The 25,451-nt window shown below is 42.8% G+C and overlaps 1 protein-coding gene across 1 annotated transcript in view; it reads left to right on the top strand.

The window, feature by feature from the left end:
* The first annotated feature begins 4,947 nt into the window (after positions 1–4,947).
* Positions 4,948–25,451, top strand: part of PCOLCE2 (procollagen C-endopeptidase enhancer 2) — a 70,944-nt gene continuing 50,440 nt past the window's right edge. The window contains exons 1-2 of the mRNA XM_083177993.1: positions 4,948–5,163; positions 21,418–21,526. Of these exons, the coding sequence (XP_083034119.1) occupies positions 5,087–5,163; positions 21,418–21,526 (186 nt within the window). The 5' untranslated portion in view covers positions 4,948–5,086. The remainder of the gene's footprint in view (positions 5,164–21,417; positions 21,527–25,451) is intronic.

Below are 25,451 nucleotides of genomic sequence, written 5' to 3'. Positions count from 1 at the left end.
TAAATAATTACTTTTGCTCTGTATTCACTATAGAAGGAGAAGGGAAGGGACCACAGTTAAGTTGCAAAGACATTCATAAAAATAAGGTAGATGGGAGTACATTTACTAGGGAGAAAGTCCTAACAGAACTTTCAAGACTGAAAGTGGATAAATCAATGGGGCCAGACGGAGTGCATCCAAGGATACTAAAAGAACTAAAAGATGTGTTGGTAGCGCCATTAACAGATTTATTCAACCAGTCACTAGATACAGGTGCAGTTCCAGAGGACTGGAGAAAAGCAAATGTAGTTCCACTGCACAAAAGCGGAAGCAAAGAAGAAGCAAGTAACTACAGACCAGTGAGCCTTACATTAGTAGTAGGAAAATTAATGGAAACACTATTAAAAGAAATAATAGTGGAATATCTTAAATTAAACAATTTACAGGATCCAAAATTGCATGCAGGGAGATCATGCCAAACAAGTCTTGTTGACTTTTTTGACTCCGTAACCAAAATACTAGATGAAGGGGGGGCTGTAGATGTGGCATATCTAGACTTTAGTAAGGCATTTGACACTGTCCCACATCGCAGGCTGCTAAATAAACTTGAAAGTGTGGGATTGGATTATAAAACAATGAAATGGATAAGAACCTGGTTGCAGTATAGGAAACAGACAGTTGTAGTAAATGGAGTGCATTCTATGGATGGACATGTTACCAGTGGAGTATCCCAGGGATCTGTACTTGGACCAGTGCTCTTTAATATCTTTGTTAGTGACATTGCAAATGATATTTACTGATGATCTAAGTAAACTTGAGAATTGGTCAAGAGCATGGCAACTACAGTTTAATGTAAAAAAAATGCAAAATTATACACTTGGGACTCAAAAACCCAAAGGCTCAATATAGTATCAAGGGTACTATAATGGAAACTACTGAGGAGGAAAGAGATCTAGGAGTCACTATTTCAAGTGACTTAAAGGCAGGGAGGCAATGTAACAAAGCAATGAGGAAGGCTAGTCAGATGCTTGGTTGCATAGGGAGAGGAATCAGTAGCAGACTTAATACTTAAGACTTAATAATGCCACTTTATAGGTCATTGGTACGGCCTCATCTGGAAAACTGTGTCCAGTCCTGGAGACCATATCTTCAGAAGGATATAGATACATTGGAGAGTGTACAAAGAAGGGTAACTAAAATGATGCATGGCCTTCATCACAAAACTTACCTGGATAGACTAAAAGATCTTAACATGTATAGTTTGGAGCAGAGAAGGGAAAGGGGGGACATGATAGAAATCTTCAAATATATCAAGGGTTTTAACATAGTTCAGGAGGGAAATTTTCTTCAAAGGAAAATAAGTAATAGAACACAAGGCTATGCACTGAAACTCGAGGGAGGTAGGTTCAGGGGAAATGTTAGAAAGAATTACTTCACAGAAAGGGTAGTGGATAAGTGGAATAGCCTCCCATCAGAGGTGGTAGAGGCTAAGACAGTAGAACAATTTAAACATGCTTGGCATAGGCATATGAATATCCTTACAAAGAAATAAGGATCAAAAAGGGTTGAGATTACCTGAAGGGTAATAAAAGGGGCAGACTAGATGGGCCAAATGGTTCTTATCTGCCGTCAAATTCTATGTTTCTATGTTAAGGGGAACTACTGAGCATGAAACTAGTAAAGGCCAGAGTGCAACTACTTAGGGGGAACTACTGGTGGAGGAACTATGTACAACTACTAAGGGGGAACTACTGTGGGGGAAACTATACTAAGGGGGTACTGTTTTGGGAGTACTACTAAGGGGGGCTGCTATATTGGACTGCTGTGGGGAACAACTAAGGGGCTCCAGTGGCAAACACAGAATTTTTAGAGGAGGGGTTTCCAAATGTAACCCAAAATATCCCACTGGAGTAAGTACGTGAGTCTGAGGGAGCGGCTACAGCCCCAGAAATTGGTATTTTTATACACTGGATACTGTATTGAATACAGTATTGATATTTAACAGTACAGTTGGTCTATAGTATTGGCTCTTTCAAACTTCTAAATAAGATAAGTGGTTAGGAAAAGGTTAAAAATATAATAAATGAATACACAAACATAATAGAACCAGTACTGCACTTTCTAAGCTCATGTTCTACCACCTCATGTTAAGGCTCCTGTTTCCAGGGCAGGCGACAGGGGGGGTCAAGGGGGACACTCATACCTGGCCATGACCAGTTGAGGGGCCCCAAGGCTTTGAGGGACATAGGGGCTGTGAGAATGGCCTCCATAGTCTCCATGGCTACCCGTACTAATGAGTTTAGTGACATCACACAATGCACCAAACCACACAACGCACAATGTTGTGCCCTCCCATCTGCCCTTCCCTATTATATTGCATAATAACTATTAATTATCTGTTTATTTCCATTAATAAAAAAATACATTCAATATGCAATGCAATAAAAATCTGCATGCAGTGCTGGGGGGACCCAGAGATATCAGTGTTCCGGGCCCCAAGATTTCTGTTGCCGGCCTTGCCTGTCTCTTCCTCCTTACAGCTACTCTCTGGTCCATTGTGGTCCAGTAAATGTGGTAGAAGAAGCTGGAACACTGGGCATGTGCAGCAGCTCTGCTCTCTCCCTTACACTGCATGATATGATGGCAGCTCTATTGGTCATATTATATACAGAAGCTGATGATAATAAGAACTGGTCCTCGCAGCCACTGACAGAGAAGAAGTAGGCGGATACTGCTAGTCAGTGTCTGCCTATTTATCAGGCAGTTGGGGGAACTTCTATATAGTGAAGCAGCGCTATACCTTTAAACAATTAAACATAAAGGGATTGACTGAAAAAAGTACAATTTATTTAAAAATTACAATTTTAAACATTAAAAGCATTTCATATGAGCAGCCTCGTATTTAAGGTGGTATAATTGGCCAATTGTCAAAGTCCTCTGAAAGGTGGGTATCCAATATCAAATAAGCTCCTTTCGCCAATGGAGGATGCAAATGATGCCAAAGATATTGCTGGAGGTCTGCTCAGATTAGCCACCAACGCGTTTCACTGAGCTATGTCAGGTTTTATATACCCTCTTTAATTAATCATTACTTACACATGTATCAGGCAATCCCATAATTAACCAACATGATACAAAAAATATAATTTTAAAAACAATAAAAGTAACAGAAGACAGACCTTTTGTAGATGTTTTCATTGTTATTTGAAAACGAGTGATGGAAACCCTAGAAAGCATATTTATTTTCCTTATCTCCGGAGTTATAGCGCTTCCGCCATACTTCCGGGTTCCGGCATACACTATGACGTGTATACATATATATATAATTTTATCCTTTTTTTCAGGATAAGGGTATTCACTTCATAGTTTTAGTTTAGAATCAGGGCACAGTGATAAGTTATAATCACATATAGTCTAATACAGCAATCACTATATGTTTGGCTGATGGATACTGTATATAATTAACAAAACCTTTTTGGTACTTGTTTCCTAGCACGGCGCCAGCGATTTTAATTGCATCCATCGGGACCCAAAAAATTACGTCGATCGAATCGCATGCAACCAAATCGTGATTTTTACATTGGAAACAATGTAAAATGGTCCCTGAGACCCGATTTTACACTGGGCCCAATGTTAAATGCCCCCAGACCCCAATTTTCATTGTATACCCACCCTCATGGGTGAAATGCCCCCCCATTGTTAATGCCACCCCACGATCAATGCCAACCCGAAGCGTGGTGAGCGCAGCGAGCCCGCAAGGGGCGGCGGTACGCGTCCTCCGACCTTTTCATACCCCCACTATCCACGTCGGCGTGGAGTTGACTTTAAATAGTGTGGCGAGCGCAGCGAGCCACCGCGCCTGAAGCGTGGCGAGCACAGCGAGCCCCGCCGCGAGGGGACGCGCATTACTTCACAGGTATTACGCGACCCCTCGCCACGCTTCGGGCTCAGTGGCTCGCTGCGCTCGCCACGCTATATAAAATTGACTCCATGCCGACGTGGATAGTGGGGGTATGAAAAGGTCGGAGGACGCGTACCGCCGCCCCTCGCAGGCTCGCTATGCTCGCCATGCTTTGGGTTGGCGCTAATCGTGGGTTGCCGTTAACAATGGGGGGGCATTTCATATACACATTACCCATTAGGGTGCCTATACAATCAAAAATCGGGGCCATTGGCCCATTAAACATTGTTCCCTATGTAAAATCGCGTTGCTCACGTCGGTCGCATCTCATGCCATTATAATGGCATGCAATGGAAGCGATTTTCTAATTGACGGCAATAAAGGCTAAAAATAGCCAAATATTGCGTCGGTGGCGTCCATCGCATACCTTAAGTTAAGGTATGCGATGACCCACGATGGCGCCGTGCTAGGAAACAAGTACCACCTTTTTATATAATATAATGTAAACAACTGTATACCTGTATTTAGCACTTTTAATTGCAATACAATGAACATGAAAGTCATTATAGCAGGACCCTGGGCCCTGGCAATACCTATAGAGATAATCAATGTGACACTATTTTGTTGATGAATAATGACAGCATACTGTATAACTTTGTGACAATATAACTATCTCCTTTACATATTGTAACTACAGTATCAGCCAACATAACAATTTACTATGTGGCTGTGCACTATAACAAAGAAAGTCACATTAGATTTCAGCTCATATAACAAATACATTGTATACATTTCCACGTACATATGGTTTATAAGCATAGGTGTCACTGTCAGTGTGAAGCACAGCTATACTTTGCCTTGGAATGATGGAACAAACAATCTCATTTGATGAATGACAGATTAAGGTTACACATCCCCACCTATTACTGCAATGGCAGATGCTCCCAGGTGGGAAAGGGGTTAATGTTTGCCTTTGAAAAAGAAGCAAAAGGGGAGGAGAGGGGAGGATCAGTTTTTTGGGAGAATTGGATCCCCTCCTCCCCAGGACTGCTTGGAACAAATGGGATATTCATCAGGCGCTTGTCCATGCCAGAGAACCTCCCAGAGGGAAATGAGTAGAAGCCCAGACTATAGTGCGATCCTCCTTATAAAGTCCCTGCAGCCGTCCTCCGCACTCCCTACAGTCTGACTGACAGTGTGACAGACATGAGCAGCGGGCTGAGCGTCTTTGTGGTCTCCTTGCTTCTGGCTGCTCCTAGCTCTGCTCAGCAGCCCAATGAGAGGTAAGGAGTGACAGTATGGGCATCTGCACTGTGGGCACTACCCATCACACTGTGCCATGCCACACTTCAGGGATACAGGTAGAGGGAGTGACAGTATGGGCATCTGCCCTGTGGGCACTACCCATCACATTGTGCCATGCCAAACTTCAGGGAGATAAGGAATGACAGCATGGGCATCTGCAGTGTGGTCACTACCTATCACACTGTGCCATGCCACACTTCAGGGAGATAAGGAGTGACAGTATGGGCATCTGCCCTGTGGGCACTACCCATCACACTGTGCCATGCCACACTTCAGGGAGACAAGGAATGACAGTATGGGCATCTGCACTGTGGGCACTACTCACCACTCATAACACTGTGTCGTCCAACACTTCAGGGAGACAAAGAATGACAGTATGGGCATTTGCACTGTTGGCACTACTTACCACATATCCCACTGTGCCATGCCACACTTCAGGGGTACAAGGAGTGACAGCATGGGTATCTGCACAGTGGTCCCTACCCATCACACATCCCACTATGGCATGCCAAGCTTCTGGGATGCAAGGAGTGACAGTATGGGCATCTGCACAGTGGGCACTATCCATCACACTGTGCCATGCCACACTTCTGGGAGACACCAGTGACAGTATGGGCATCTGCACTGTGGGCACTACCCATCACACTGTACCATGCCACACTTCAGGGGTACAAGGAGTGACAGTATGGGTATCTGCACAGTGGTCCCTACCCATCACACATCCCACTATGGCATGCCAAGCTTCTGGGATGCAAGGAGTGACAGTATGGGCATCTGCACAGTGGGCACTATCCATCACACTGTGCCATGCCACACTTCAGGGAGACACCAGTGACAGTATGGGCATCTGCACTGTGGGCACTACCCATCACACTGTACCATGCCACACTTCAGGGAGACAAGTAGTGACAGTATGAGCATCTGCACTGTTGGCACTATGTACCACACATCTCACTATGCCATGCCACACTTCAAGGACACAAGTAGTGACAGTATGGGCATCTGCACTGTTGGCACTACTTACCACACATCCCACTGTGCCATGCCACACTTCAGGGACACAAGGAGTGACAGTATAGGCATCTGCACAGTGGTCACTCACTACCCATCATACATCACACTGTGCCATGCCACACTCCTGGGATACAAGGAGTGACAGTACAGTTACTGTGGCCACTACTCATCACATCACTGTGCCATGGCACACTTCTGGGATGTCTGTCTTACCTGCTTAACCATTGCTTTGCCACCCCTTACCAGCTAGCCCATTAGTAATTACTGCAGAGTGCTGTACACATTACACACAGTATGGTCCCCAGTACAGTACCATCCATCGCTAGAAATGTACAGATCATATTATCTGATGGCCTGACAGCTCTCAGCTGTGTGTGCTCATATCGGTATATTGCCATACAGAATGTGAGTGTGCAGCTGCAGACAGACATACAGTATACATACAGTACATATAGTATGCAGAGACATCCCCCATTGTCACATTGTAGTATGAGTGGCACTGTTTGCTCTTCCCAGATACAGTATATTACTGCTACAGTTACATCCTGCTGTTTCTCCACATCTCCTGCAACTTTCCCTGATCTTTGCATTCTTGTTTAGTCCCTGCTATAGTATGGTGTGCATCCCATCCTGCTTTGCCTGCACACTGCCATTCAGGTACAGGAGCCAGCTCTGTGTTTATGCATGGCACTGGGAGTAGGGTAACACCTACCATAATTTCAGTGAAAGTTGGCTCCTATGATGATATGGGAGTTTTTAAGATGTTCTTGTGCATCCTATACTCCTGTGTCTGAGCAGCATGGGATTGGCCAGTTGGCTCACTCCCTTACTACAGTACTTGCGGTATCTGTACAGCCTGGAATTGGCCAATGGGCTCACTCCCTTACCTCTTGCTGTGTCTGTACACCCTGGCATTCGCCAAGGGATACGGTCATTGGGTCACCAACATGTTGGTCGACATGAGTCTAGGTCGACATGAGTCTAGGTCGACACGCTGGAAGGTTGACATGAGTCTAGGTCGACATGGGGTTTTTCACATTTTTTTGGAGCCACCATGTGCCGATCGGCGCTATTTCATGCCCTGCCATCTACTAGGCATGGTGGGAGAATAAAATAGTGTGCAGAGCGTAATGAGGTTGAACTGGATGGACGTGAGTCTTTATTCAACCTTAAATACTATGTAACTACAGTATGTAACTAGGAGGCACCGTTCCCGAAGCATGGCGAGCGCAGCGAGCCATGCGAGGGGACATGGTGCTATGTTTCATTGTCCACGTCGACTGTGTCGACATCCGGGACAAAAAGATGTGAAAAACCCCATGTCAACCTTTTGACTGGCAACCTAACCCATGTCGACCTAATGACACTGTCGACCTAACCCATGTCGACCTAGACTCGTCGACTTTCCTGCATGTCTACCTAAATTCATGTCGACCTAATAACTGTCGATCAATATTGTGGTGACCTAATGATCCATAATCTTGACCAGTGGGCTCACCTTTCTCCCTTACCTCTTGCTGTGTCTGTACAGCCTGCACTTGGCCAGTGGGCTGTACCTCTTGCTGTGGATGTACCTCTTACTGTGGCCCTTATTCAGATCTGATCGCAGTACAAATTTGTTCTCAAATGGGCAAAACCACGTGCACTGCAGGTGGGGCAGATGTAACATGTGCAGAGAGAGTTAGATTTGGGTGGGGTGTGTTGAATTCTGAAATCTAAATTGCAGTGTAAAAATAAAGCAGCCAGTATTTACCCTGCACAAAAACAAAATAACTCACACAAATCTAACTCTCTCTGCACATATTACATCTGGCCCACCTGCAGTGCACATGGTTTTGCCCATTTTGAGAACAAATTTGTACTGCGATCAGATCTGAATAAGGGCCACGTGTCTGTACAGCCTGCACTTGGCCAGTGGGCTGTAACTCTTGCTGTGGATGTACCTCTTACTGTGTCTGTACAGCCTGCACTTACAAAGTGGGCTCACTCCCTTACTTCTTGCTGTGTCTGTACAGCCTGGAATTTCTATTTTTCTCTCTCTAGTATTCAGTTTCACAATACATTGTAATGTTCTATGAAATTTGGACTTGTGACTGTGCAGTCCACTGTTATCCTGGACATGGAAGCCTAAGGACAGTGTATGGGATCCAATTTGGCAGTCGTAAGCTTTTAACCAAATCTTTGTTACACCTCTTATAAAGTTTGGCTGGATTGCTGTATATTGGGCTCATCCTAGTGGCTGGGCCATGCTGACCTATTACAGTATGTGCCCTCAGTATGTATCAGTATCTCAGTTACTGTGTATTACTACTGTGCAGAGTATAGATTGCTAATTCTAATCCTTTGTACTCATTTTGTCCATATGGGCAGCAGAACAGGACTGCTTTATTGTTCTGTTTGCTTGGTGTAATTCTATCCTTGTGTTAATATTATGTATGTGAGTAACGGCACAATGTTCTCTAGTGGATGTGATACTTGGTATTTGTTTTTCTTGTGTCTGCAGGAACTGTGGCACAGTTTTACTTTGAGCTGTGACAGTTTTTAGCCCACAAACTACCCACCCCAACCAAAGTCCCTATCTGCTCCTACAGTACCTCCAATCTCTGTCTTCACAGCTCCCTCTCTCCATATCCAACAAGTTTGAAACAGATTAATGTCTCTGTAAAAATTGCTTTCAGCACACAAAGGAGTAATTTGGTCCATCAAGTGGTCACTAGCGGTACTTAAGTTCACAGAGGTGAGGAGTAGTTACCCTTTCATTTATATGTGACCTGACTAGCTAGTACGTGCATACACAAGAATTAACCCTTGATATACAGTATCATGATACAATTATCTCCATGGTGGTACGATAAATGAGCTACAGTATGTGTCACCCTCCAGACTCTCCTACAGAACAGTGCTAATGATCTCTATATTCCACACTGATGTCACAGGCCTGACTCATCGCTGGGAAACCAAGGAGTAACATTCTGTGGAATAGCTGTAATCGGAAACATTGCAAATATTATCATTTGAAGATCGTAAATTCTGATTGTTAATACCAGTAATGGCAAAATGTTAGATTCTAACTAGTGACAATGGGAACTGTTTATGCCACAAAAGTGAGGGGGTATTTTAAAGTTGGAGAGGAAAACAAAAAGAAATAACATGAGAAAAGTCTGAAAGTTTCATTTCTCGACAAAGTCCAATCCACAGAAGTAGTAAAATTTTTATGGCCAAATTGAAATTTGTCCCTGAATTCAATAGAGGAGAAAGCATGCAATGGAGTGTGTATTATTATTATTATTATTATTATTATTATTATTATTATTATTATTATTATTATTATTTTATAGTGTACACACAATATTGTACACGCTATATTGTAAATAATGCACACTCCCATGGGTTGATGACTATGGGGGTTATTCTGGTTTACTCCTTCTGGCAAATTCCATCTTAGATGGACAAAACCATGTGCACTGCAGGGGGGGTAGATGTTACTCGTGCAGAGAGCGTTAGATTTGGTATATTGCAGTATAAAAATAAAGCAGCCATTATTTTCCCTGCACAGAAACAAAATAACTCACCCAAATCTAATTCTCTCTGCACAAGTTACATCTGCCCCCCTGCAGTGCACATGGTTTTGTCCATCTAAGAAGGAATTTGCCAGAAGGAGTAAACCAGAATAACCCCCTATGTCCTCCGCCCTCTGAACATGCAGTTAAAATGTCACAAAATCATCAACTTACTGTTCATCAGGGGTCCGGATGATGTCCCTGAATGATATAATTATATGTATATGCTAGTTCTCAAACTCGGTCCTCAGGACCCCACACAGCTCACGTTTCTAGGTCACCCAGCAGATGCATTCATTACTTATTGACACATTTTAAAAGGTCCACAGGTGGAGCTAATTCTGCTCCTTGTGATTCTGTGAGGAGACCTGCAAAACATGCACTGTGTGAGGTCCTGAGGAATTAGTTTGAGAACCTGTGTACTATATCATTCGCCTGGGAGCTCCGGCGATATCGATTATAGAGCAAATCAAACAGCGTGTAAGCAACTTAAGTGGTTCTAACTCTACCAGGGGAAATGTATGAAGCAGTGAAAAAAGTAAAGTGGGCCAATGGAGACATTGTCTATGGCTGGGGTAGCCAACCCTAGTCCTCGAGAGCTACCAACAGTGCATGTTTTGCAGGTCTCCTCACAGAATCACAAGTGAGCTAATTAGCTCCATCTGTGGATCTTTTAAAATGTGTCAGTGATTAATGAGTGCAGCTGTGCAGCAGCTAGGTTGTCTGGAAAATGTGAATTGTTGGTAGCTCTCGAGGGCTAGGGTTGGCTACCACTGGTCTATGGCAACCAATCAGCTTACACCTATCATTTTAAAAGAATGTACTTAATAAATGCTACCTTATCACCTCTTCGTATATGTTCCCCATGTTCTATATTTGTCAGCATTTATTACTGAGAAGTAATAAACGTACACGGTCATTATATTTTAGTATGTCTCATAGTTTTGCCATATTGAGGTGAGTATTGTTTAAGTTCAACCTACAATATAACTATGGAGATTAGTTTGAGTTCAATTTACTAAAGCATCTAAAAATTTAAATATTTGATGTTGCCCATAACAACAATCATATTTTGTCTATCATTTTCTAGGATGCAATAGAGAAATGAAACACACAATCTAAATGGTTGCTACGGGCAACATCACCTTTTTTTTTTTAATTTTTAGAAGCTTTAGTAAATTTACCCCTAGGACTGTTGACATATTATACCCAACCTCCAAATATAGGTCCCGTAAAGGGAAAGGCAGAATAAGCTGCTACCAGTATCATATCCATTCGACCCAGGCAGAAGATAAGAGATCCCAGAAGATGATCACCCTACACAAATAAATGTTTGCACCTGCCACTTGAGCCCGATTTTGGTCTGGGAATACAGGTGCAGAATAACAGATTTACCTTCAGTACCAGAGTAGCCAATAAGATATCTTCTAAAAAATAATGCACTACCCATATGGTCGTATACTAGTCCTACTAGTTTCTGTCCCTGAATCTTCAGTGCAGAAAGTTTTTCACTTTCTTAAGGAATTTAGACCCCTGCATCTTAATTACTGGGAATAACATGATAAACGTCTATTGCATGTGATATGCAAAAGAATGTATGGGGTGACTTTTAAGGGCTGTGTAAATGGCAGAACATATGGATATCTGTTTTCTATTTCAAAATCAGAAATATGAAAATCTATGTTGAGCATTTGGTGTCCCTACTACTGAGAAACCAGTAATGGGTTTTCTTGTATATAAACATATTGTCAATCAATCTTTTCATTTTAGCCTGATCAGTCCCATATTACCCCAAAAATAACCTTGCTAATTGTATTTGGAGTAATTGTCTATGCCAGGCTTTCCCAACCAAGGTCCTCAAGGCACACCAACAGTGCAGGTTTTAGTGATATCCAGGCTTCAGCACAGATGTATAATCAGAATCCCTCAGATAATAATTAAGTAACCTGTGCTCAAGCCTGGATATCTACAAAACCTGCACTGTTGGTGTGCCTTGAGGACCGTGGTTGGGAATGCCTGGTCTATGTGTTACAGTGGTGCACGCAGGGGGGGTTTCTGAGTACCCAGAAACCCCCCCCCCAGGAGTCTAAGGGTCCTAGACTGAAAGCTGAGGGTCCCCTCTTTCCAGGGGTACAAGAATTTAAAAAATCGGCCCTTGGGAACCGGAGATATCTGACTTCAAAGCAGTGGTCCCTATCCAAGCCTGTTAATTGCTCTTCCCAGTCAGATATTTCAGGTTCTTTCTGACTTAGACTTTTTCTGGGGATATATTCCAAAAGCTGGGACTCTCCCCCTTTGAGGGACACTAGTAGCTTGTCTCTACTGTTCCCAGAACCAGAGATATCAGCCTTAAAGCAGCTGGTTACTGCTCCAGCTCCACACACCTGGTATGTAGTTTATATTCTCGTTGGCAGATTGCTCTGATCCCCTAGTCCCCATTTGGTAGGTGGGATTCTCTAGTTTTTAATTCCATTAAAATCTAAGAAATCTATTTCCAGGAACTGGAGATATCTGCAGTCAAGCAAGCTGTCCTCCCACCAGAAAATTATGAATAATAAGCCCACTTCACTATACACCCCTCCTCTGCATATTAAACATCCTCTAGCACCCTAGAAGTTATGTATCAGGACCCCTTCATTCAGCCCAATGCTCCCTTCTCCCACCCCATCTCTCACCATCTGTGCAGTAAAGGGGTGATTGGTGGAAATTACTGATCCAGGCCCTACATGCTGAGCGGTTGATATAATACCCCCTAACACCCGCAGGACATCAAAGCTTCCCCCACCCCTACCGCTGGAGAATCAGTGGGGGCCCCAATACATTGCTATGCCCAGGGGTCTACACTGCTGTTGACGCCCCTGTATGTGTGTATATATATATATATATATATGTATATGAATATATATATATATATATATATATACTGTGTGTGTGTATAAATATATATATATGTATTTTTTTATTATTATTATTAATTATATACATTTGGTCTATCTATATTACTTTAACTGACGTGGCATATACTGGGTCACCTAAGTGTCCATCTCCGTGCTTTGCTCCACCCCTCTGGAAACCTCCTTCTGAAAATCCTGCGTTTGTCCCTGCGTTATATATATATAGTTGCATCATCGTACAGTATGGCAGTACAGATGGTGTAAAGGTTTGCATTACTGCCTCACAGCACTGAGGTCATGGGTTCTATTCCCACCATGGCCCTAACTGTGCGGAGTTTGTATATTCTCCCTGTGCTTGCGTGGGTTTCCTCCAGGAACTCCGGTTTCCTCCCACAATCCAAAACTATACTGGTAGGCTGATTGGCTCTCAACAAATTAACCCTAGAATGTCTGTGTGTGCGTGTACATGTGGTAGGGAATATAGACTGTAAGCTCCATTGGGGCAGGGACTGATGTGAATGTTCAAATATTCTCTATAAAGCGCTGCGGAATATGTGTGCGCTATATAAGAAACAGTTAATAAATAAAATAAATGATAATATGATCTCCAGAAATAATGCATACCGCAGGCACACATGGAAATATCTGCAGTTCAGATACATTGAGGTTAGATAAATATGTGTCATGAAGTCTGGCAGGTGGTGAAAATATTTAGAGGACCACAAATGGTTCTAGGTCAGGGGCCCAGTACAGTCTTGGTTAATATGCAGGCACGGTTTTTTTATATATATAATTTGTTACAGTGGAAATATTTCCATCACTGAGATGACAAATAAGCATGGAAGTATATGAGATGCCAGTGATTATCTTTATGAGACTGACATCTATTGCAGTGGAGGATGATATATGCTCAGTATGACAGCTATCTTGCTTCTCATTACTCCAGACAAGGCTTTGGGTTCATGTTGTACAAGTTTTCCATCCCTGAAGGTGTCTGGATAGTTTGCATGCAGGCAGTAGTGGTTACAGAGCTGTAGTGGTGATGTAGTGACGATTTTGCATTGGTTTCTGTCCTCTGAGAATACTAATGATGTAGTCATTTGAAAAAGAATGTGCACCATTATTAAAATCAATTTACATATTAGGTGAAAATTAAGACCTCACCAATGCCCAAAACTTGCTAAATCTAAGCTGAACTGACAAATAACAGAATGGATTTCTCATTATTTAGGCATAGTTGCCTACCCTCCTGCATTCTGCAGGAGACTCCCTGAAATAGCAGCAATCTCCCTCTCTCCCTCATTAGTCTAGCAATCTCCCTCATGTCACCTAGCCCACATTACACTGTTACAATTTTTTTGGGAAAAAGGAGTGAGAGACAGATAAATTTACTTTGAATCATCAGCACCATTTCCCAGCACATTAGTAAGTATAGTATCTCTTACTAACTGCTTTGGGGCTCATCTTCATTTGGATATAAGTCAGTTTCTTTCTATAAGTTAATATTCCTTTGGGTGAATCATGACACGCCCCTTCAATAGGGTGCTGTGCAAAATTCTACTACCAACTAGAATCTCCCTGAAACTAGTTTTCCAAAGTAGGCAAGTATGTATTTAGGTATCAAAAAATAAGCCACCATGAACAAACTGTTTAAGAGAAAGTAGTTACGTGATATGTAAAATAGAGGCTGTTCTTAATTTTTCACATGTCTATGTATTATTGTTGCTGGTAATACAGCCTGTAATCTCCCCGTGCATTAATGTTATACAGCCTGTGCACACGAGTGTGTTCTCCCTGTGCATTGATGTTCCTTGTTATAGTCTGTGATCACCATTGTTCTCCCCATGCATTGATGTTACAGGTTATACAGCCTGTGCTCACCAATATTCTCCCCGTGCATTGATGTTACTGGTTATACAGCCTGTGCTCACCAATGTTCTCTCCTGTGCATTGATGTTACTGGTTATACAGACTGTGCTCACCAATGTTCTCTCCTGTGCATTGATGTTACTGGTTATACAGCCTGTGCTCACCAATATTCTCCCCGTGCATTGATGTTATAGAGCCTGTGCTCACCAATATTCTCCCCGTGCATTGATGTTGCTGAATATGCCACCTTTGTTCACAGTGTAATTTCCTGTGTATTGATATTACTGGTTATAGGGGGTTATTCTGGTTCACTCCTTCTGGCAAATTCCTTCTCAAATGGACAAAACCATGTGCACTTGCGGTGGGGTAGATGTTACTTGTGCAGAGATAATTAGATTTGGGTGGGGTTTACTTCAAAGTGAGATCTATATTGCAGTGAAAAAAATAAAGCAGTCCGTATTTTCCGTGCACAGAAACAAAATAACTCACCCAAATCTAATTGTCTTTGCACATTTTACATCTGCCCCCCTGCAGTGCACATGGTTTTGTCCATTTTAAGAAGGAATTTTCCAGAAGGAGTGAACCAGAATAACCCCCATAGTCTGTGATCACCAGTGTTCTCCCATTGCATTGATGTTGCAGAATATGCTGCCTGTACTCCCCAGTGTTCTCTCCTGTGCATTGATAGTGGAGCCGATTAAGACCTAATCGTACAGCTGCGAATTCACACAGTGGCTGGTTATCGATAGACTGCGCCTGCTTATGGGCCATAATGCAGTGCGCTACGCCTTCCAGCAATTAAATCCTGCTACTTTTTGTATTCGCAAGCCGTTTGCAAGGTGATTGATAGGAAGTAGGCATCTGTGGGTGGTAACTGGAAGTTTCATGGCAGTGCCAAGAAAAATGCAGGGGTACCAGAAAAAATGCTGGTAGTGCCAGGGAAAGCACAGCTGTGCCCAATTGTTTTAGGAGAGTGTGTATGATGTCAGCTCCAGGCCGGATATGCCTGTGTTCATTGCAGCCACTGAGTAACTTATCTCTGGATACCATGAGCCTGTAATGAGTGGTGACCAGTGGAATAATCATTCGATGGTCAGCCTGTATCGAAGAGTTTTGGACATATTCGCTCGGCTGTAAAGACTTTGCACGGCATGCACATACTTTTGCTAGGTGGAATTTCATTCTAGCCAGGCTGCATCTCCCTGATCGCTGCCCACTGCACATTCACGGCTGTGTGATCAGGTTGGAATTACCCCCCTTGTTCAATATATGGTATAACGTGCCTAATGGGATAGGTCATACAGGGTGGGGGAGGGGGGAGGGGTGTGTTGTTTGTATTTGTTTGTTAGTTAGTATGTCCATACTCTTGCCAAAAAAAAAAAAAGGAAAAAAAAAGGAAAGAAAGAAGGGAGAAAAAAAAAAAAAAAAATTTTTCGCCATTCTCTAATGCAAAGTCTGATGTGTCCGGGAGCTTTCCTACTATCAGCTGGTATATGTTCAACGATAAAACATGGTTAAAGTTTTGACATGGAACGTGAGGGGGATTAACGGGAGAGTCAAAAGAGCCTTGGTATTAAAACAATGTAAAAATATGGAGGCAGATATTATATGTCTTCAAGAAACGCATTTGAGGGGAGATAGGCTGCTCTCGCTAAGACGCCCTTGGATAGGGCAAGCCTATCACTCCTCATTCACCTCTATGTCAAGAGGAGTCTCCCTACTGTTTAAAAAATCCCTGACGTTTGAACCGGGGGTCATCAAGATCGATCCTCGGGGGCGATATATTTTTATAGAGTGTTGTATTAATCGATGTAGACTCTGTATTTTGACTGTATATATCCCCCCTCCCTTCTCATACGAGATCATTAAAGAGGCGGTTGAATTTGCTGCCGGGTTTCCAGACAGCCAGGTGATTTGTTTGGGGGATTTTAATAAAGTTCTGGACCCTCAGGTAGATAGGTGGAGAAGATCTGAGGAGGAAGTGGTAAAAGAGGGGTATAGATTCTCGGAATTTATGAGTGAGCTTGGTTGGTGGGATCCGTGGAGGTTGAAATACCCTCTTCGGCAACAATACTCCTGCTTTTCCTCCTCATACAAAGCCTTTTCAAGGATAGACTTGATATTTGTAACAGATGGCCTTATTAATAAGATTTCCCAAATAGAATACAAAGCCCGGGGAATTTCGGACCACTCCCCATTAGTAATGCAGTTGGATCTCGAGTGTGAAGTGGGGTTTAGGTACTGGAAACTGCAGCCTTTCTGGTTGGAACAAATGGGAGATCAAGAGGAATTTGAGTCCACCATGTGGGAATACTTCGAGATAAACAATGGGACATCCCAAAAGATATTTGTGTGGGACGCCTTTAAGGCTTATATAAGGGGCACCATGATTAAGAAGATTGCAACCCTAAAAAAGCAGCATAGGATAAGGGCTAATGAATTGGAGACTGAAATGAGTAAACTTGAGGCCAAATATCTTGAGTCAAATCTGGAGGTAGATGGGGAGGCTTGGCTCCAAGCCAAGGAAAAATGGCTTGAGTACCTACAGGATATTACATGTCGGAGATTAAGCTATGGGGCTCACCAGTGGTATGCTGGTGCGGATAGGGCAGGTAAATGGTTGGCAATTCTGGCAAAACAAGAGCGGCCTTCAAATATAATACCTAAAATCACACTAGAATCGGGTGAGACGATTTCGGGGACCCCGGAGATTGTACAGGCATTTATGGCCCACCTGGGAAAGGTGTATCAATCCCAAATTAGCAAGGAGAGGGAGGCTATTGGGGAGTATTTAGAGTCAATTGACATGCCCCGGTTACCACAGGAACTTAGCGAATCCTTAGAGGCCCCCATTGAATTGAGCGAGATCGCGGAGGCAATCAAATCACTGCCCATTAATAAAGCTCCAGGACTAGACGGCCTTCCGGGGGAAGTATATCAGCGTTATGAGAAAATTATGGCTCCACAGTTGCTAGATTTGTTTCAGGCAATGGAGGAAGTGGAGAACATTCCCCCCTCCATGTCGGAGGCATCGATTATAATGATTCCCAAAAGTGGGAAGGACCCTTCTCAGATTGATTCATATCGGCCTATCTCTTTGATTTCCTCAGACGCAAAGATCTATGCCAAGGTCCTCGTGAATCGGTTAAGTAAAGTGATCGATAAGATCGTTCATCCCGACCAAACGGGTTTTATGGCTGGGAAGTCAACCATGATCAATCTGAGAAGGGTCTTTTCGTACATTCAAATAGCAAAGAGTAGGAAAGCTAAAGTTGCGGTTGCATCTTTTGATGCAAATAAAGCATTCGATTCCATTGAATGGGAATATTTATGGGCGGTTCTTAAGGCCTTTGGCTTTGGGAATCGGTTCATGGGGTGGATATCGCTGCTCTACAAAAATCCGCAGGCTAGAGTGTCGATAAACGGGTTCACCTCCCCGCTGTTCCCACTGTTTAGGGGGACCAGACAGGGATGTCCCCTGTCACCCCTGTTATTCGCAGTAGCAGTTGAACCGCTGGCCTGTATTTTAAGAAAGCTACTAGAGGGAGGGGGGCCTGGAGAGGGTCTCGGCCTGAACCTTGTTTCCTTGTACGCTGATGATCTGCTGGTGGGGGTGGCAGACCCTGAGGTGGATATCCCTAGAATTATTGAGCGTATGCGGGAATTTGGGGAATTTTCGGGTCTCACTATCAACTGGGGGAAATCGCATTTGATGAGGGTAGGTGATATCTTGGTAGGAGGCCTAACGGGTTCTCCCCTGCAGCCCACGTTAAAATTCAAATACCTGGGCGTGTGGGTTTCGGAAGCTACAACCGATTATATTCGGGACAATCTTACGCCGTTAATAAAGGATATCAGGGCAAAATGTCGCCGTTGGTCAAAACTTCCTATCTCTCAGATTGGCAGGGTAAATTTGATAAAGATGTCGGTTCTGCCTAGGCTACTTTACATATTTCAACAATCTCCGGTCTATATAAAAGATGATTATTTTAAGAAAATCAGAAGCATTGTGTCCTCTTTTATTTGGCGTGATAAGAGACCTCGAATCAGGATGGATATTTTGTGTAGAGATAGAGATAGGGGTGGATTGGCGGTTCCCAACTTTAAAGTTTATTATATTGCGGCCCAGCTGGTTCATCTCTGTGCTTGGGTTCGAGATGGCGAAGCCACGGTGGAGTTGGCAGGTCTTATGAGCTGCGCCGAAGATAACATGGCTCCTCTACAGCGGCTTGTCGCAACGAACTTGCGAGGGCATCCCCCTCCTATAGTAACGCAAGCGGTAAAAGTTTGGAGATGGGCTCATAAGATGATTAAATATGAGGGGTTGGACCCGGATACCTCCATCTTTTCCTTGGATGCACTGAGGGAAATAAAAGACCAACAGGGTATGGGGATATGGGGGAAATACGAGGTGACAAGGATTGGACAATTCTATAGTAATGGTAACATCAAATCGTTTGATGAAATTCAGATGGAATTTAAGTTGCCTCGACATATGTTTTTTAGATTCCTTCAGGTCAGAAGTGCACTCCAGCAGGAGGAAGGGGGGATAGCACAAAATATAGTAGAATCACCTTGTAAAAGATTTATCAAACAATTGAGTGGTAAGAGATTGTCCAGAATGTACGGTTTTTTGAACTCACACGCTCAGGACGAAGAATTGCAGGTCCTTATGGACAAGTGGGCAGCAGACATCCCGCAGGTGAATGAGACAGTTTGGGGGAGGGCACTGGCAGTATCGGGAAAGTCAACCACCTCAATCCGTATACAGCAAGTACAATTCAATATCCTACATAGGAGTTACCTAACCCCGGTCAGGTTAAAAAAAAATAGCAGGAATCCACTCGGATCGCTGCCCGAAATGTAGGACGGAGGTAGGATCCTTTTGGCACCTCCTATGGGAATGCCAGGTTATTAAGGAGTTTTGGGAGGCGGTGGCGGATAAGTTGGAGATGGTGGGAGTACCTCGAGAACTCCTTACAACGCTCAGCATGGTAATGGGGGTGTGGGAGAGGGATGATCCTATTGGTGAGTGGAAGGACATAGTGATAAATACGTCCGCAATAGCGAAAGTTATCATTGCAAGGCAATGGATGGCCTCCTCCGGTCCAAATATTATAGAATGGATGAACGTAGTTAATAGCACGTGTGAGCATGAGAGATATGTATACGCCTCCAGGGCTAAATTTGGAAAGATCTGGGGTAGTTGGCGACACTCAAGATTTTATAAAGCGGCAGCCCGGAACGATGGCGAGTGACTGAGGTCAAGAGAGATGTTAAGGGACTGGGGCAGCACACTTAATAAGCACATACAAGTACACGGGTTAGGGTAGACACTTCCAAAGGGGAACAGTGGGTATAATTTTTTAACAGAAACTAAATCAAGTAACACGTTGGATGGGCCTGTTATTTAATAATATCACACGGCGCTTATACAGCACAAACAGGGTTTTGTAAAAGGGGGGGGGGTGGGGCGGGGGAGGGGGGGGGATTCAGGATTAACAGTAATGAATAGGGGGATCAAGGGTACACATACACAAGAATCAATCATCTCAAAGGCCCAATTTTTAATTTTTATTTTTTTACACATTTAGCCCAATCACGCTACGGCACGTTCATAAGAACAGGTTATTGAACACGTTTTTTTTTTTTTTTTTACTGTGTTGTCCCCTAGAGCTTTCTTTTCTCTTTTCCTTGGTCACTCTGGTATAGATTAAGGGTAAAAGTAATCCGGGAACCGCGCTCTAAAGAAACAAGAACTGGCGGGTGGTGGAATTGTTAAAGGAATTGCATCAGATAAAGTATAAATAATACTTGGCACTAAAATTCAATCTGAGCATAGATATCGAGAAGCTTGGCAAGAGCGGACAGGCTAGGTTAGGGATCAATGTGTGTGTGGGGGGGGTGGGGGTGGGGGCGGGTCATATGCAAGTCTTGTAATTTAATGTGTACCTATGTGTCTGTATACATACTTTGGTTGATATACTGGTGTACAACTTGTGAATTATTTTGTTATTGTCTTGTTGTTTTAAAAAAAAAAATGTATAAATAAAGACTCAATTAAAAAAAAAAAAAAAAAAGAAGGAATTTTCCAGAAGGAGTGAACCAGAATAACCCCCATAGTCTGTGATCACCAGTGTTCTCCCATTGCATTGATGTTGCAGAATATGCTGCCTGTACTCCCCAGTGTTCTCTCCTGTGCATTGATAGTGGAGCCGATTAAGACCTAATCGTACAGCTGCGAATTCACACAGTGGCTGGTTATCGATAGACTGCGCCTGCTTATGGGCCATAATGCAGTGCGCTACGCCTTCCAGCAATTAAATCCTGCTACTTTTTGTATTCGCAAGCCGTTTGCAAGGTGATTGATAGGAAGTAGGCATCTGTGGGTGGTAACTGGAAGTTTCATGGCAGTGCCAAGAAAAATGCAGGGGTACCAGAAAAAATGCTGGTAGTGCCAGGGAAAGCACAGCTGTGCCCAATTGTTTTAGGAGAGTGTGTATGATGTCTGCTCCAGGCCGGATATGCCTGTGTTCATTGCAGCCACTGAGTAAGGTATTTCTGGATACCATGAGCCTGTAATGAGTGGTGAACAGTGGAATAATCATTTGATGGTCAGCCTGTATCAAAGAGTTTTGGACATATTCGCTCGGCTGTAAAGACTTCGCACATCATGCACATACTTTTGCTAGGTGGAATTTCATTCTAGCCAGGCTGCATCTCCCTGATCGCTGGCCACTGCACATTCACGGCTGTGTGATCAGGTTGGAATTACCCCCCTTGTTCAATATATGGTATAACGTGATGTTGCTGAATATACAGCCTATGCTCACCAGTGCTCTGTGCAGTGCATTGATGTATGCAGTCTGTGCTCACCAGTGTTCTCTCCTGTCAGGCACACCTTTACCTGTGGCGGAAATCTAACTGGAGAATCAGGTGTACTTGGAAGTGAGGGATTTCCAGGAGTTTACCCACCAAACAGCAAGTGTACATGGAAGATTACGGTAGGTGGGGTTTACTTGCTTTATATACATTGTATTATATTATTATATCCAGCAGTAAACTGACAGCATAAACTAATACTTCTCACTGTTTTAGGTGTTTTTGGGGGGGGGGGGGGGGGGGGATTAATTGTGAAGGATCATGAATAGGCCGCTCAGTATTGTATAATCTATACAGTGCCCACTCTTCAGTAGGACAAACTCTTGCTCTTTCTTATGGGTAAAACAACTAGGAGCTGTCATTGAGATCAGAGATCTGATTGGTTCATCACATTGGACATGTTTTATAAGGTTTCCTTTTCATGAATACATTATATTATGCTGGGAATGTATACAAGCTATTTGTCTGGAAATGACGTTGTTCACAGGCATATTGCATTGGTTGTGTAACACAGCCGATGGCCGATATATCTAAAGATATATTGGTGCATTATGCTAGGTGTACAGACGTACACTGGTATACATTTTTTTACATTTCGCTTGTATATATTTTTACAATATCCCAATTTTGACTGCTGCACCTTTTTACCTCACAATTAGTGGTCTGACACTGTTTACTAAGATGCAAATAGTATGACCACTGATTTATAGAATCCATATCTGCTTATGACACACAGAAGAACATAAATGTGTCCATACATACAGTGTTGTATCTGTCCTGTCCACATATCTGGTGGCTCATTACTTAATCACAATTAATGTGGCCAGAGGAAACTCCACCACCACCGTGTGCACCCTCCGACACACTGGATTATTTAATACAATCTAGTGCAACATACGAACATATACGTACAACATACATATATTTTGTATTTTTTGTTTTTCTAGAATAATAGTGATCGACAATTATAACAACTAGCAGATAAATACCTTTCTTGTCATTAGCTTGATTTATTTATTTTTCCCCACTCAGACCTTTCAGTTAGTCATTGGGATACGGGTGACTCAAATATGTACAAGTAATAAGAGACTGAGATAATGGCTGATTCCATAGATACCTAGATGTCTGTTTGAAATCATCATCCATTTGTGACTATGTTACTAGCATGAGTCATAATCAGTGGATGTCTCCTTCTGTCGCGCCATCTGCCAGCATTACTAATTCTGAGGTTGTTTAGAGTGTACCAGACAACAATGTTTATCTACTTCAGAATACCATTATAGACGGAGCCCACCCTAGGCATAGGCAAACTAGGCAAATGCATAAGGCATTCGGAATGCCTTCCAATCCTACAGATGTGTCCACATACATCTACAGTATGCTCTGTGCACTACATGTGGCATTATACATAACGTAAAGAAACCAACGGGGTCTGAAGTGACACACTAGACTGTTAAAATCAATAAAAATGTATTGGGTACACATATCATAATAGCTACTGTGCAAATTGCACAACAATATTCACAATAAAAATACACACAATAAAAAAACAAGAAAATTAAAAAAATAAACAAAAAATGATAATAAAAATAAACAAAAAGAAAATAAAAATGAAATAAATGGGTAGGAATAGTAACCTGGTTAAGTACAGGCTAAACACATGTTTAGTATTAATAAAAGGTCAGCCTTGAATGAGGCGCGAGGCACTGTCCAACAGTGAGTGCATATTCCTAGGAGTCCATCCCAGAAGTTGGCCGCCCACCACCTCCACATCACCATAGTGTGTCACTTCAGCGCCCCGTGCTATTCTGGTTTCTTTGTGGTATTTGGGGAGGTTGGCATTCCTCCAGCACGGTGGCTGCAGAAGGTACACTGCCCAGTACACACTACGCTAGCCCCGAGCGCCGTAGACATTTGTTGTTCCATTATACATAACGCGTGAACGTTGTGTGAATCGGTAGCATATGAAGTGCTACGTTGCAGGGTTTCATATGCAGAGACAGATGCAGTTGCACACAGAATATAGACATGCCGCATATTTTGTACTGTAAAAAAAACAGATGAAAAGAAGAGTGGTGCTACTGGATCACACCACAGCATGGCCAACTAGAATGGCTGTTTAACACACAAAGGGGGTTATTCTAGTCCATTCTTTCTGACAAAATCCTTCTTAGATGGACAAAACCATGTGCACTGCGGGTGGGGCAGATGTAACTTGTGCAGAGAGAATTAGATTTGGGTGGGGTTTTTCTTCAAAGTGAGATCTATATTGAAGTGTAAAATCATGCAGTCAGTATTTTCCCTGCACAGAAACAAAATAACTCACCCAAATCTAATTCTCTCTGCACATGTTACATCTGCCCCCCTGCAGTGCACATGGTTTTGTCCATCTTAGAAGGATTTTGTCAGAAAGAATGAACTAGAATAAACCCCAAAGAGACTGGATGTATGTGGGCACCCTCTGTATCCCATGAGACTTTGAACCCAGAAGATTAAGAAGACTGCCAGTCCCTGCAACACAGCAGTGAAGGAAAGGCATTGCAACGGGTGCTGGACCGGGTCCCGACAGTCGGGATCCCGACAGTCATTTACCCGACGTCAGGATCCCGACTGTTAAAACACCGACAGACGGGTTCCCAACGGCCACCGGCTATTCTCCCTCGAGGGAGAAAAAACTGGGCAGCCTCTGTTGCAACAGAATATTCTTTTTAGATTTATATTATGCTGATTCCTATGTTCATCCTTTCTTGTGGGTTTTATATGTATATTTAGGTGGTGCAGTTTGTGTGTGTGTGTTTGTGTGTGGTTTATGGAGTGCCAGCTCTTGGGTCAGGTTGCCAGGGTGAGGTTTAGGTTTGGCATCCTTGCAGAATGTAAAGAATAGACTGTACATCACAACTCTTGCAGAGGCTTGGCCACTCCAGGCATCTCACACTGTATGGCGTATGGATGCTAGGTGTATGAGGACACATCTGGACTTCTTATTGGTGCTGTCAGGACTCCGTAACCATAGAAACCTGCTTCATGTTTCTCTATGTATCTGTATCTGGTTACATATCTATCTGAGAAGTAAAGTAAGATGATCTATGACCAGGTTAGGAATACAGCTGATTTTCATATAACCATGTTCATAAGATTTATAGTCCAGTACCTGAGCAGTCATCAATCTAGAATCTTATAGCGCCGTTTATTAAAAGTACGAACAAAGAGTACTGAGGATTTTATAGCATTTCCGACTATTGTTTCTACTTAGTTGTGTCCTGACAGGGTCAGAAGTACATCCAGCAGCAGCCAGTAATGTGCCTCTTTTATCTCTGCTTCCTCATCACTTGGAGAAACACGCAGCAGATGGGACACATGAAATAAATGTTTTCAATATTTTCTTTACTATTCAAACAAAGACATCCTGACGAAACTTCACCATTATAATAAATTGTTGGGTCTATAAAAGTCAATTCTATTTATAGAATAATCCATTCTGTACACAATATATAGGCCCAAGGATGCCACAACCAATATACATTTTATGTACGGCCTTCCTGTTTGAGTTATAATGATATATTAGTGGTGATCTCCCTGAGGAGTCCCAACCTGTACCGCGGCCAATATAATTAACATTATCGGCGCAGCCATGGGTGAAATAATTGAGCATATATACTGAACGATATCAGTAAACAATATAGTTCAGTGACGACCCGCTAAATTTGCAAATCATTGGCTATATAGCCAAAATTAAGCTGCATGCTCCGATGACGGGGGATCGCATCGTTAATGATATTGAGTTTATATACAGTACTACCCATTTTGTTTTTTTTAAAGATATCGCTCATAAGGGCCCCTCTGAGTGATATATTTAAAAAACATTGGGGCAGATGTATTAAGCCTTAACAAGAGATAATTCATTTATATATATATATAGTCAAAGTTCATCCACTGGGGTGCAGCACATCTCAGGCTGGTATCACAGGGGTACAGCCATATATAGTCAAAGTTCAAAAAGAGCACTCACCAGACTTCCAGCACTTCTGCAGTTAAAAGTTTTTTAAT

The sequence above is a fragment of the Crinia signifera genome, chromosome 3 (genome assembly GCF_055691185.1).
Source record: "Crinia signifera chromosome 3, ASM5569118v1, whole genome shotgun sequence".
In the NCBI taxonomy this organism is placed as follows: domain Eukaryota; kingdom Metazoa; phylum Chordata; class Amphibia; order Anura; family Myobatrachidae; genus Crinia; species Crinia signifera.
The sequence above is the reverse complement of the archived record's forward strand: the minus strand, read 5'-3'. Positions and strand labels throughout refer to the sequence as shown.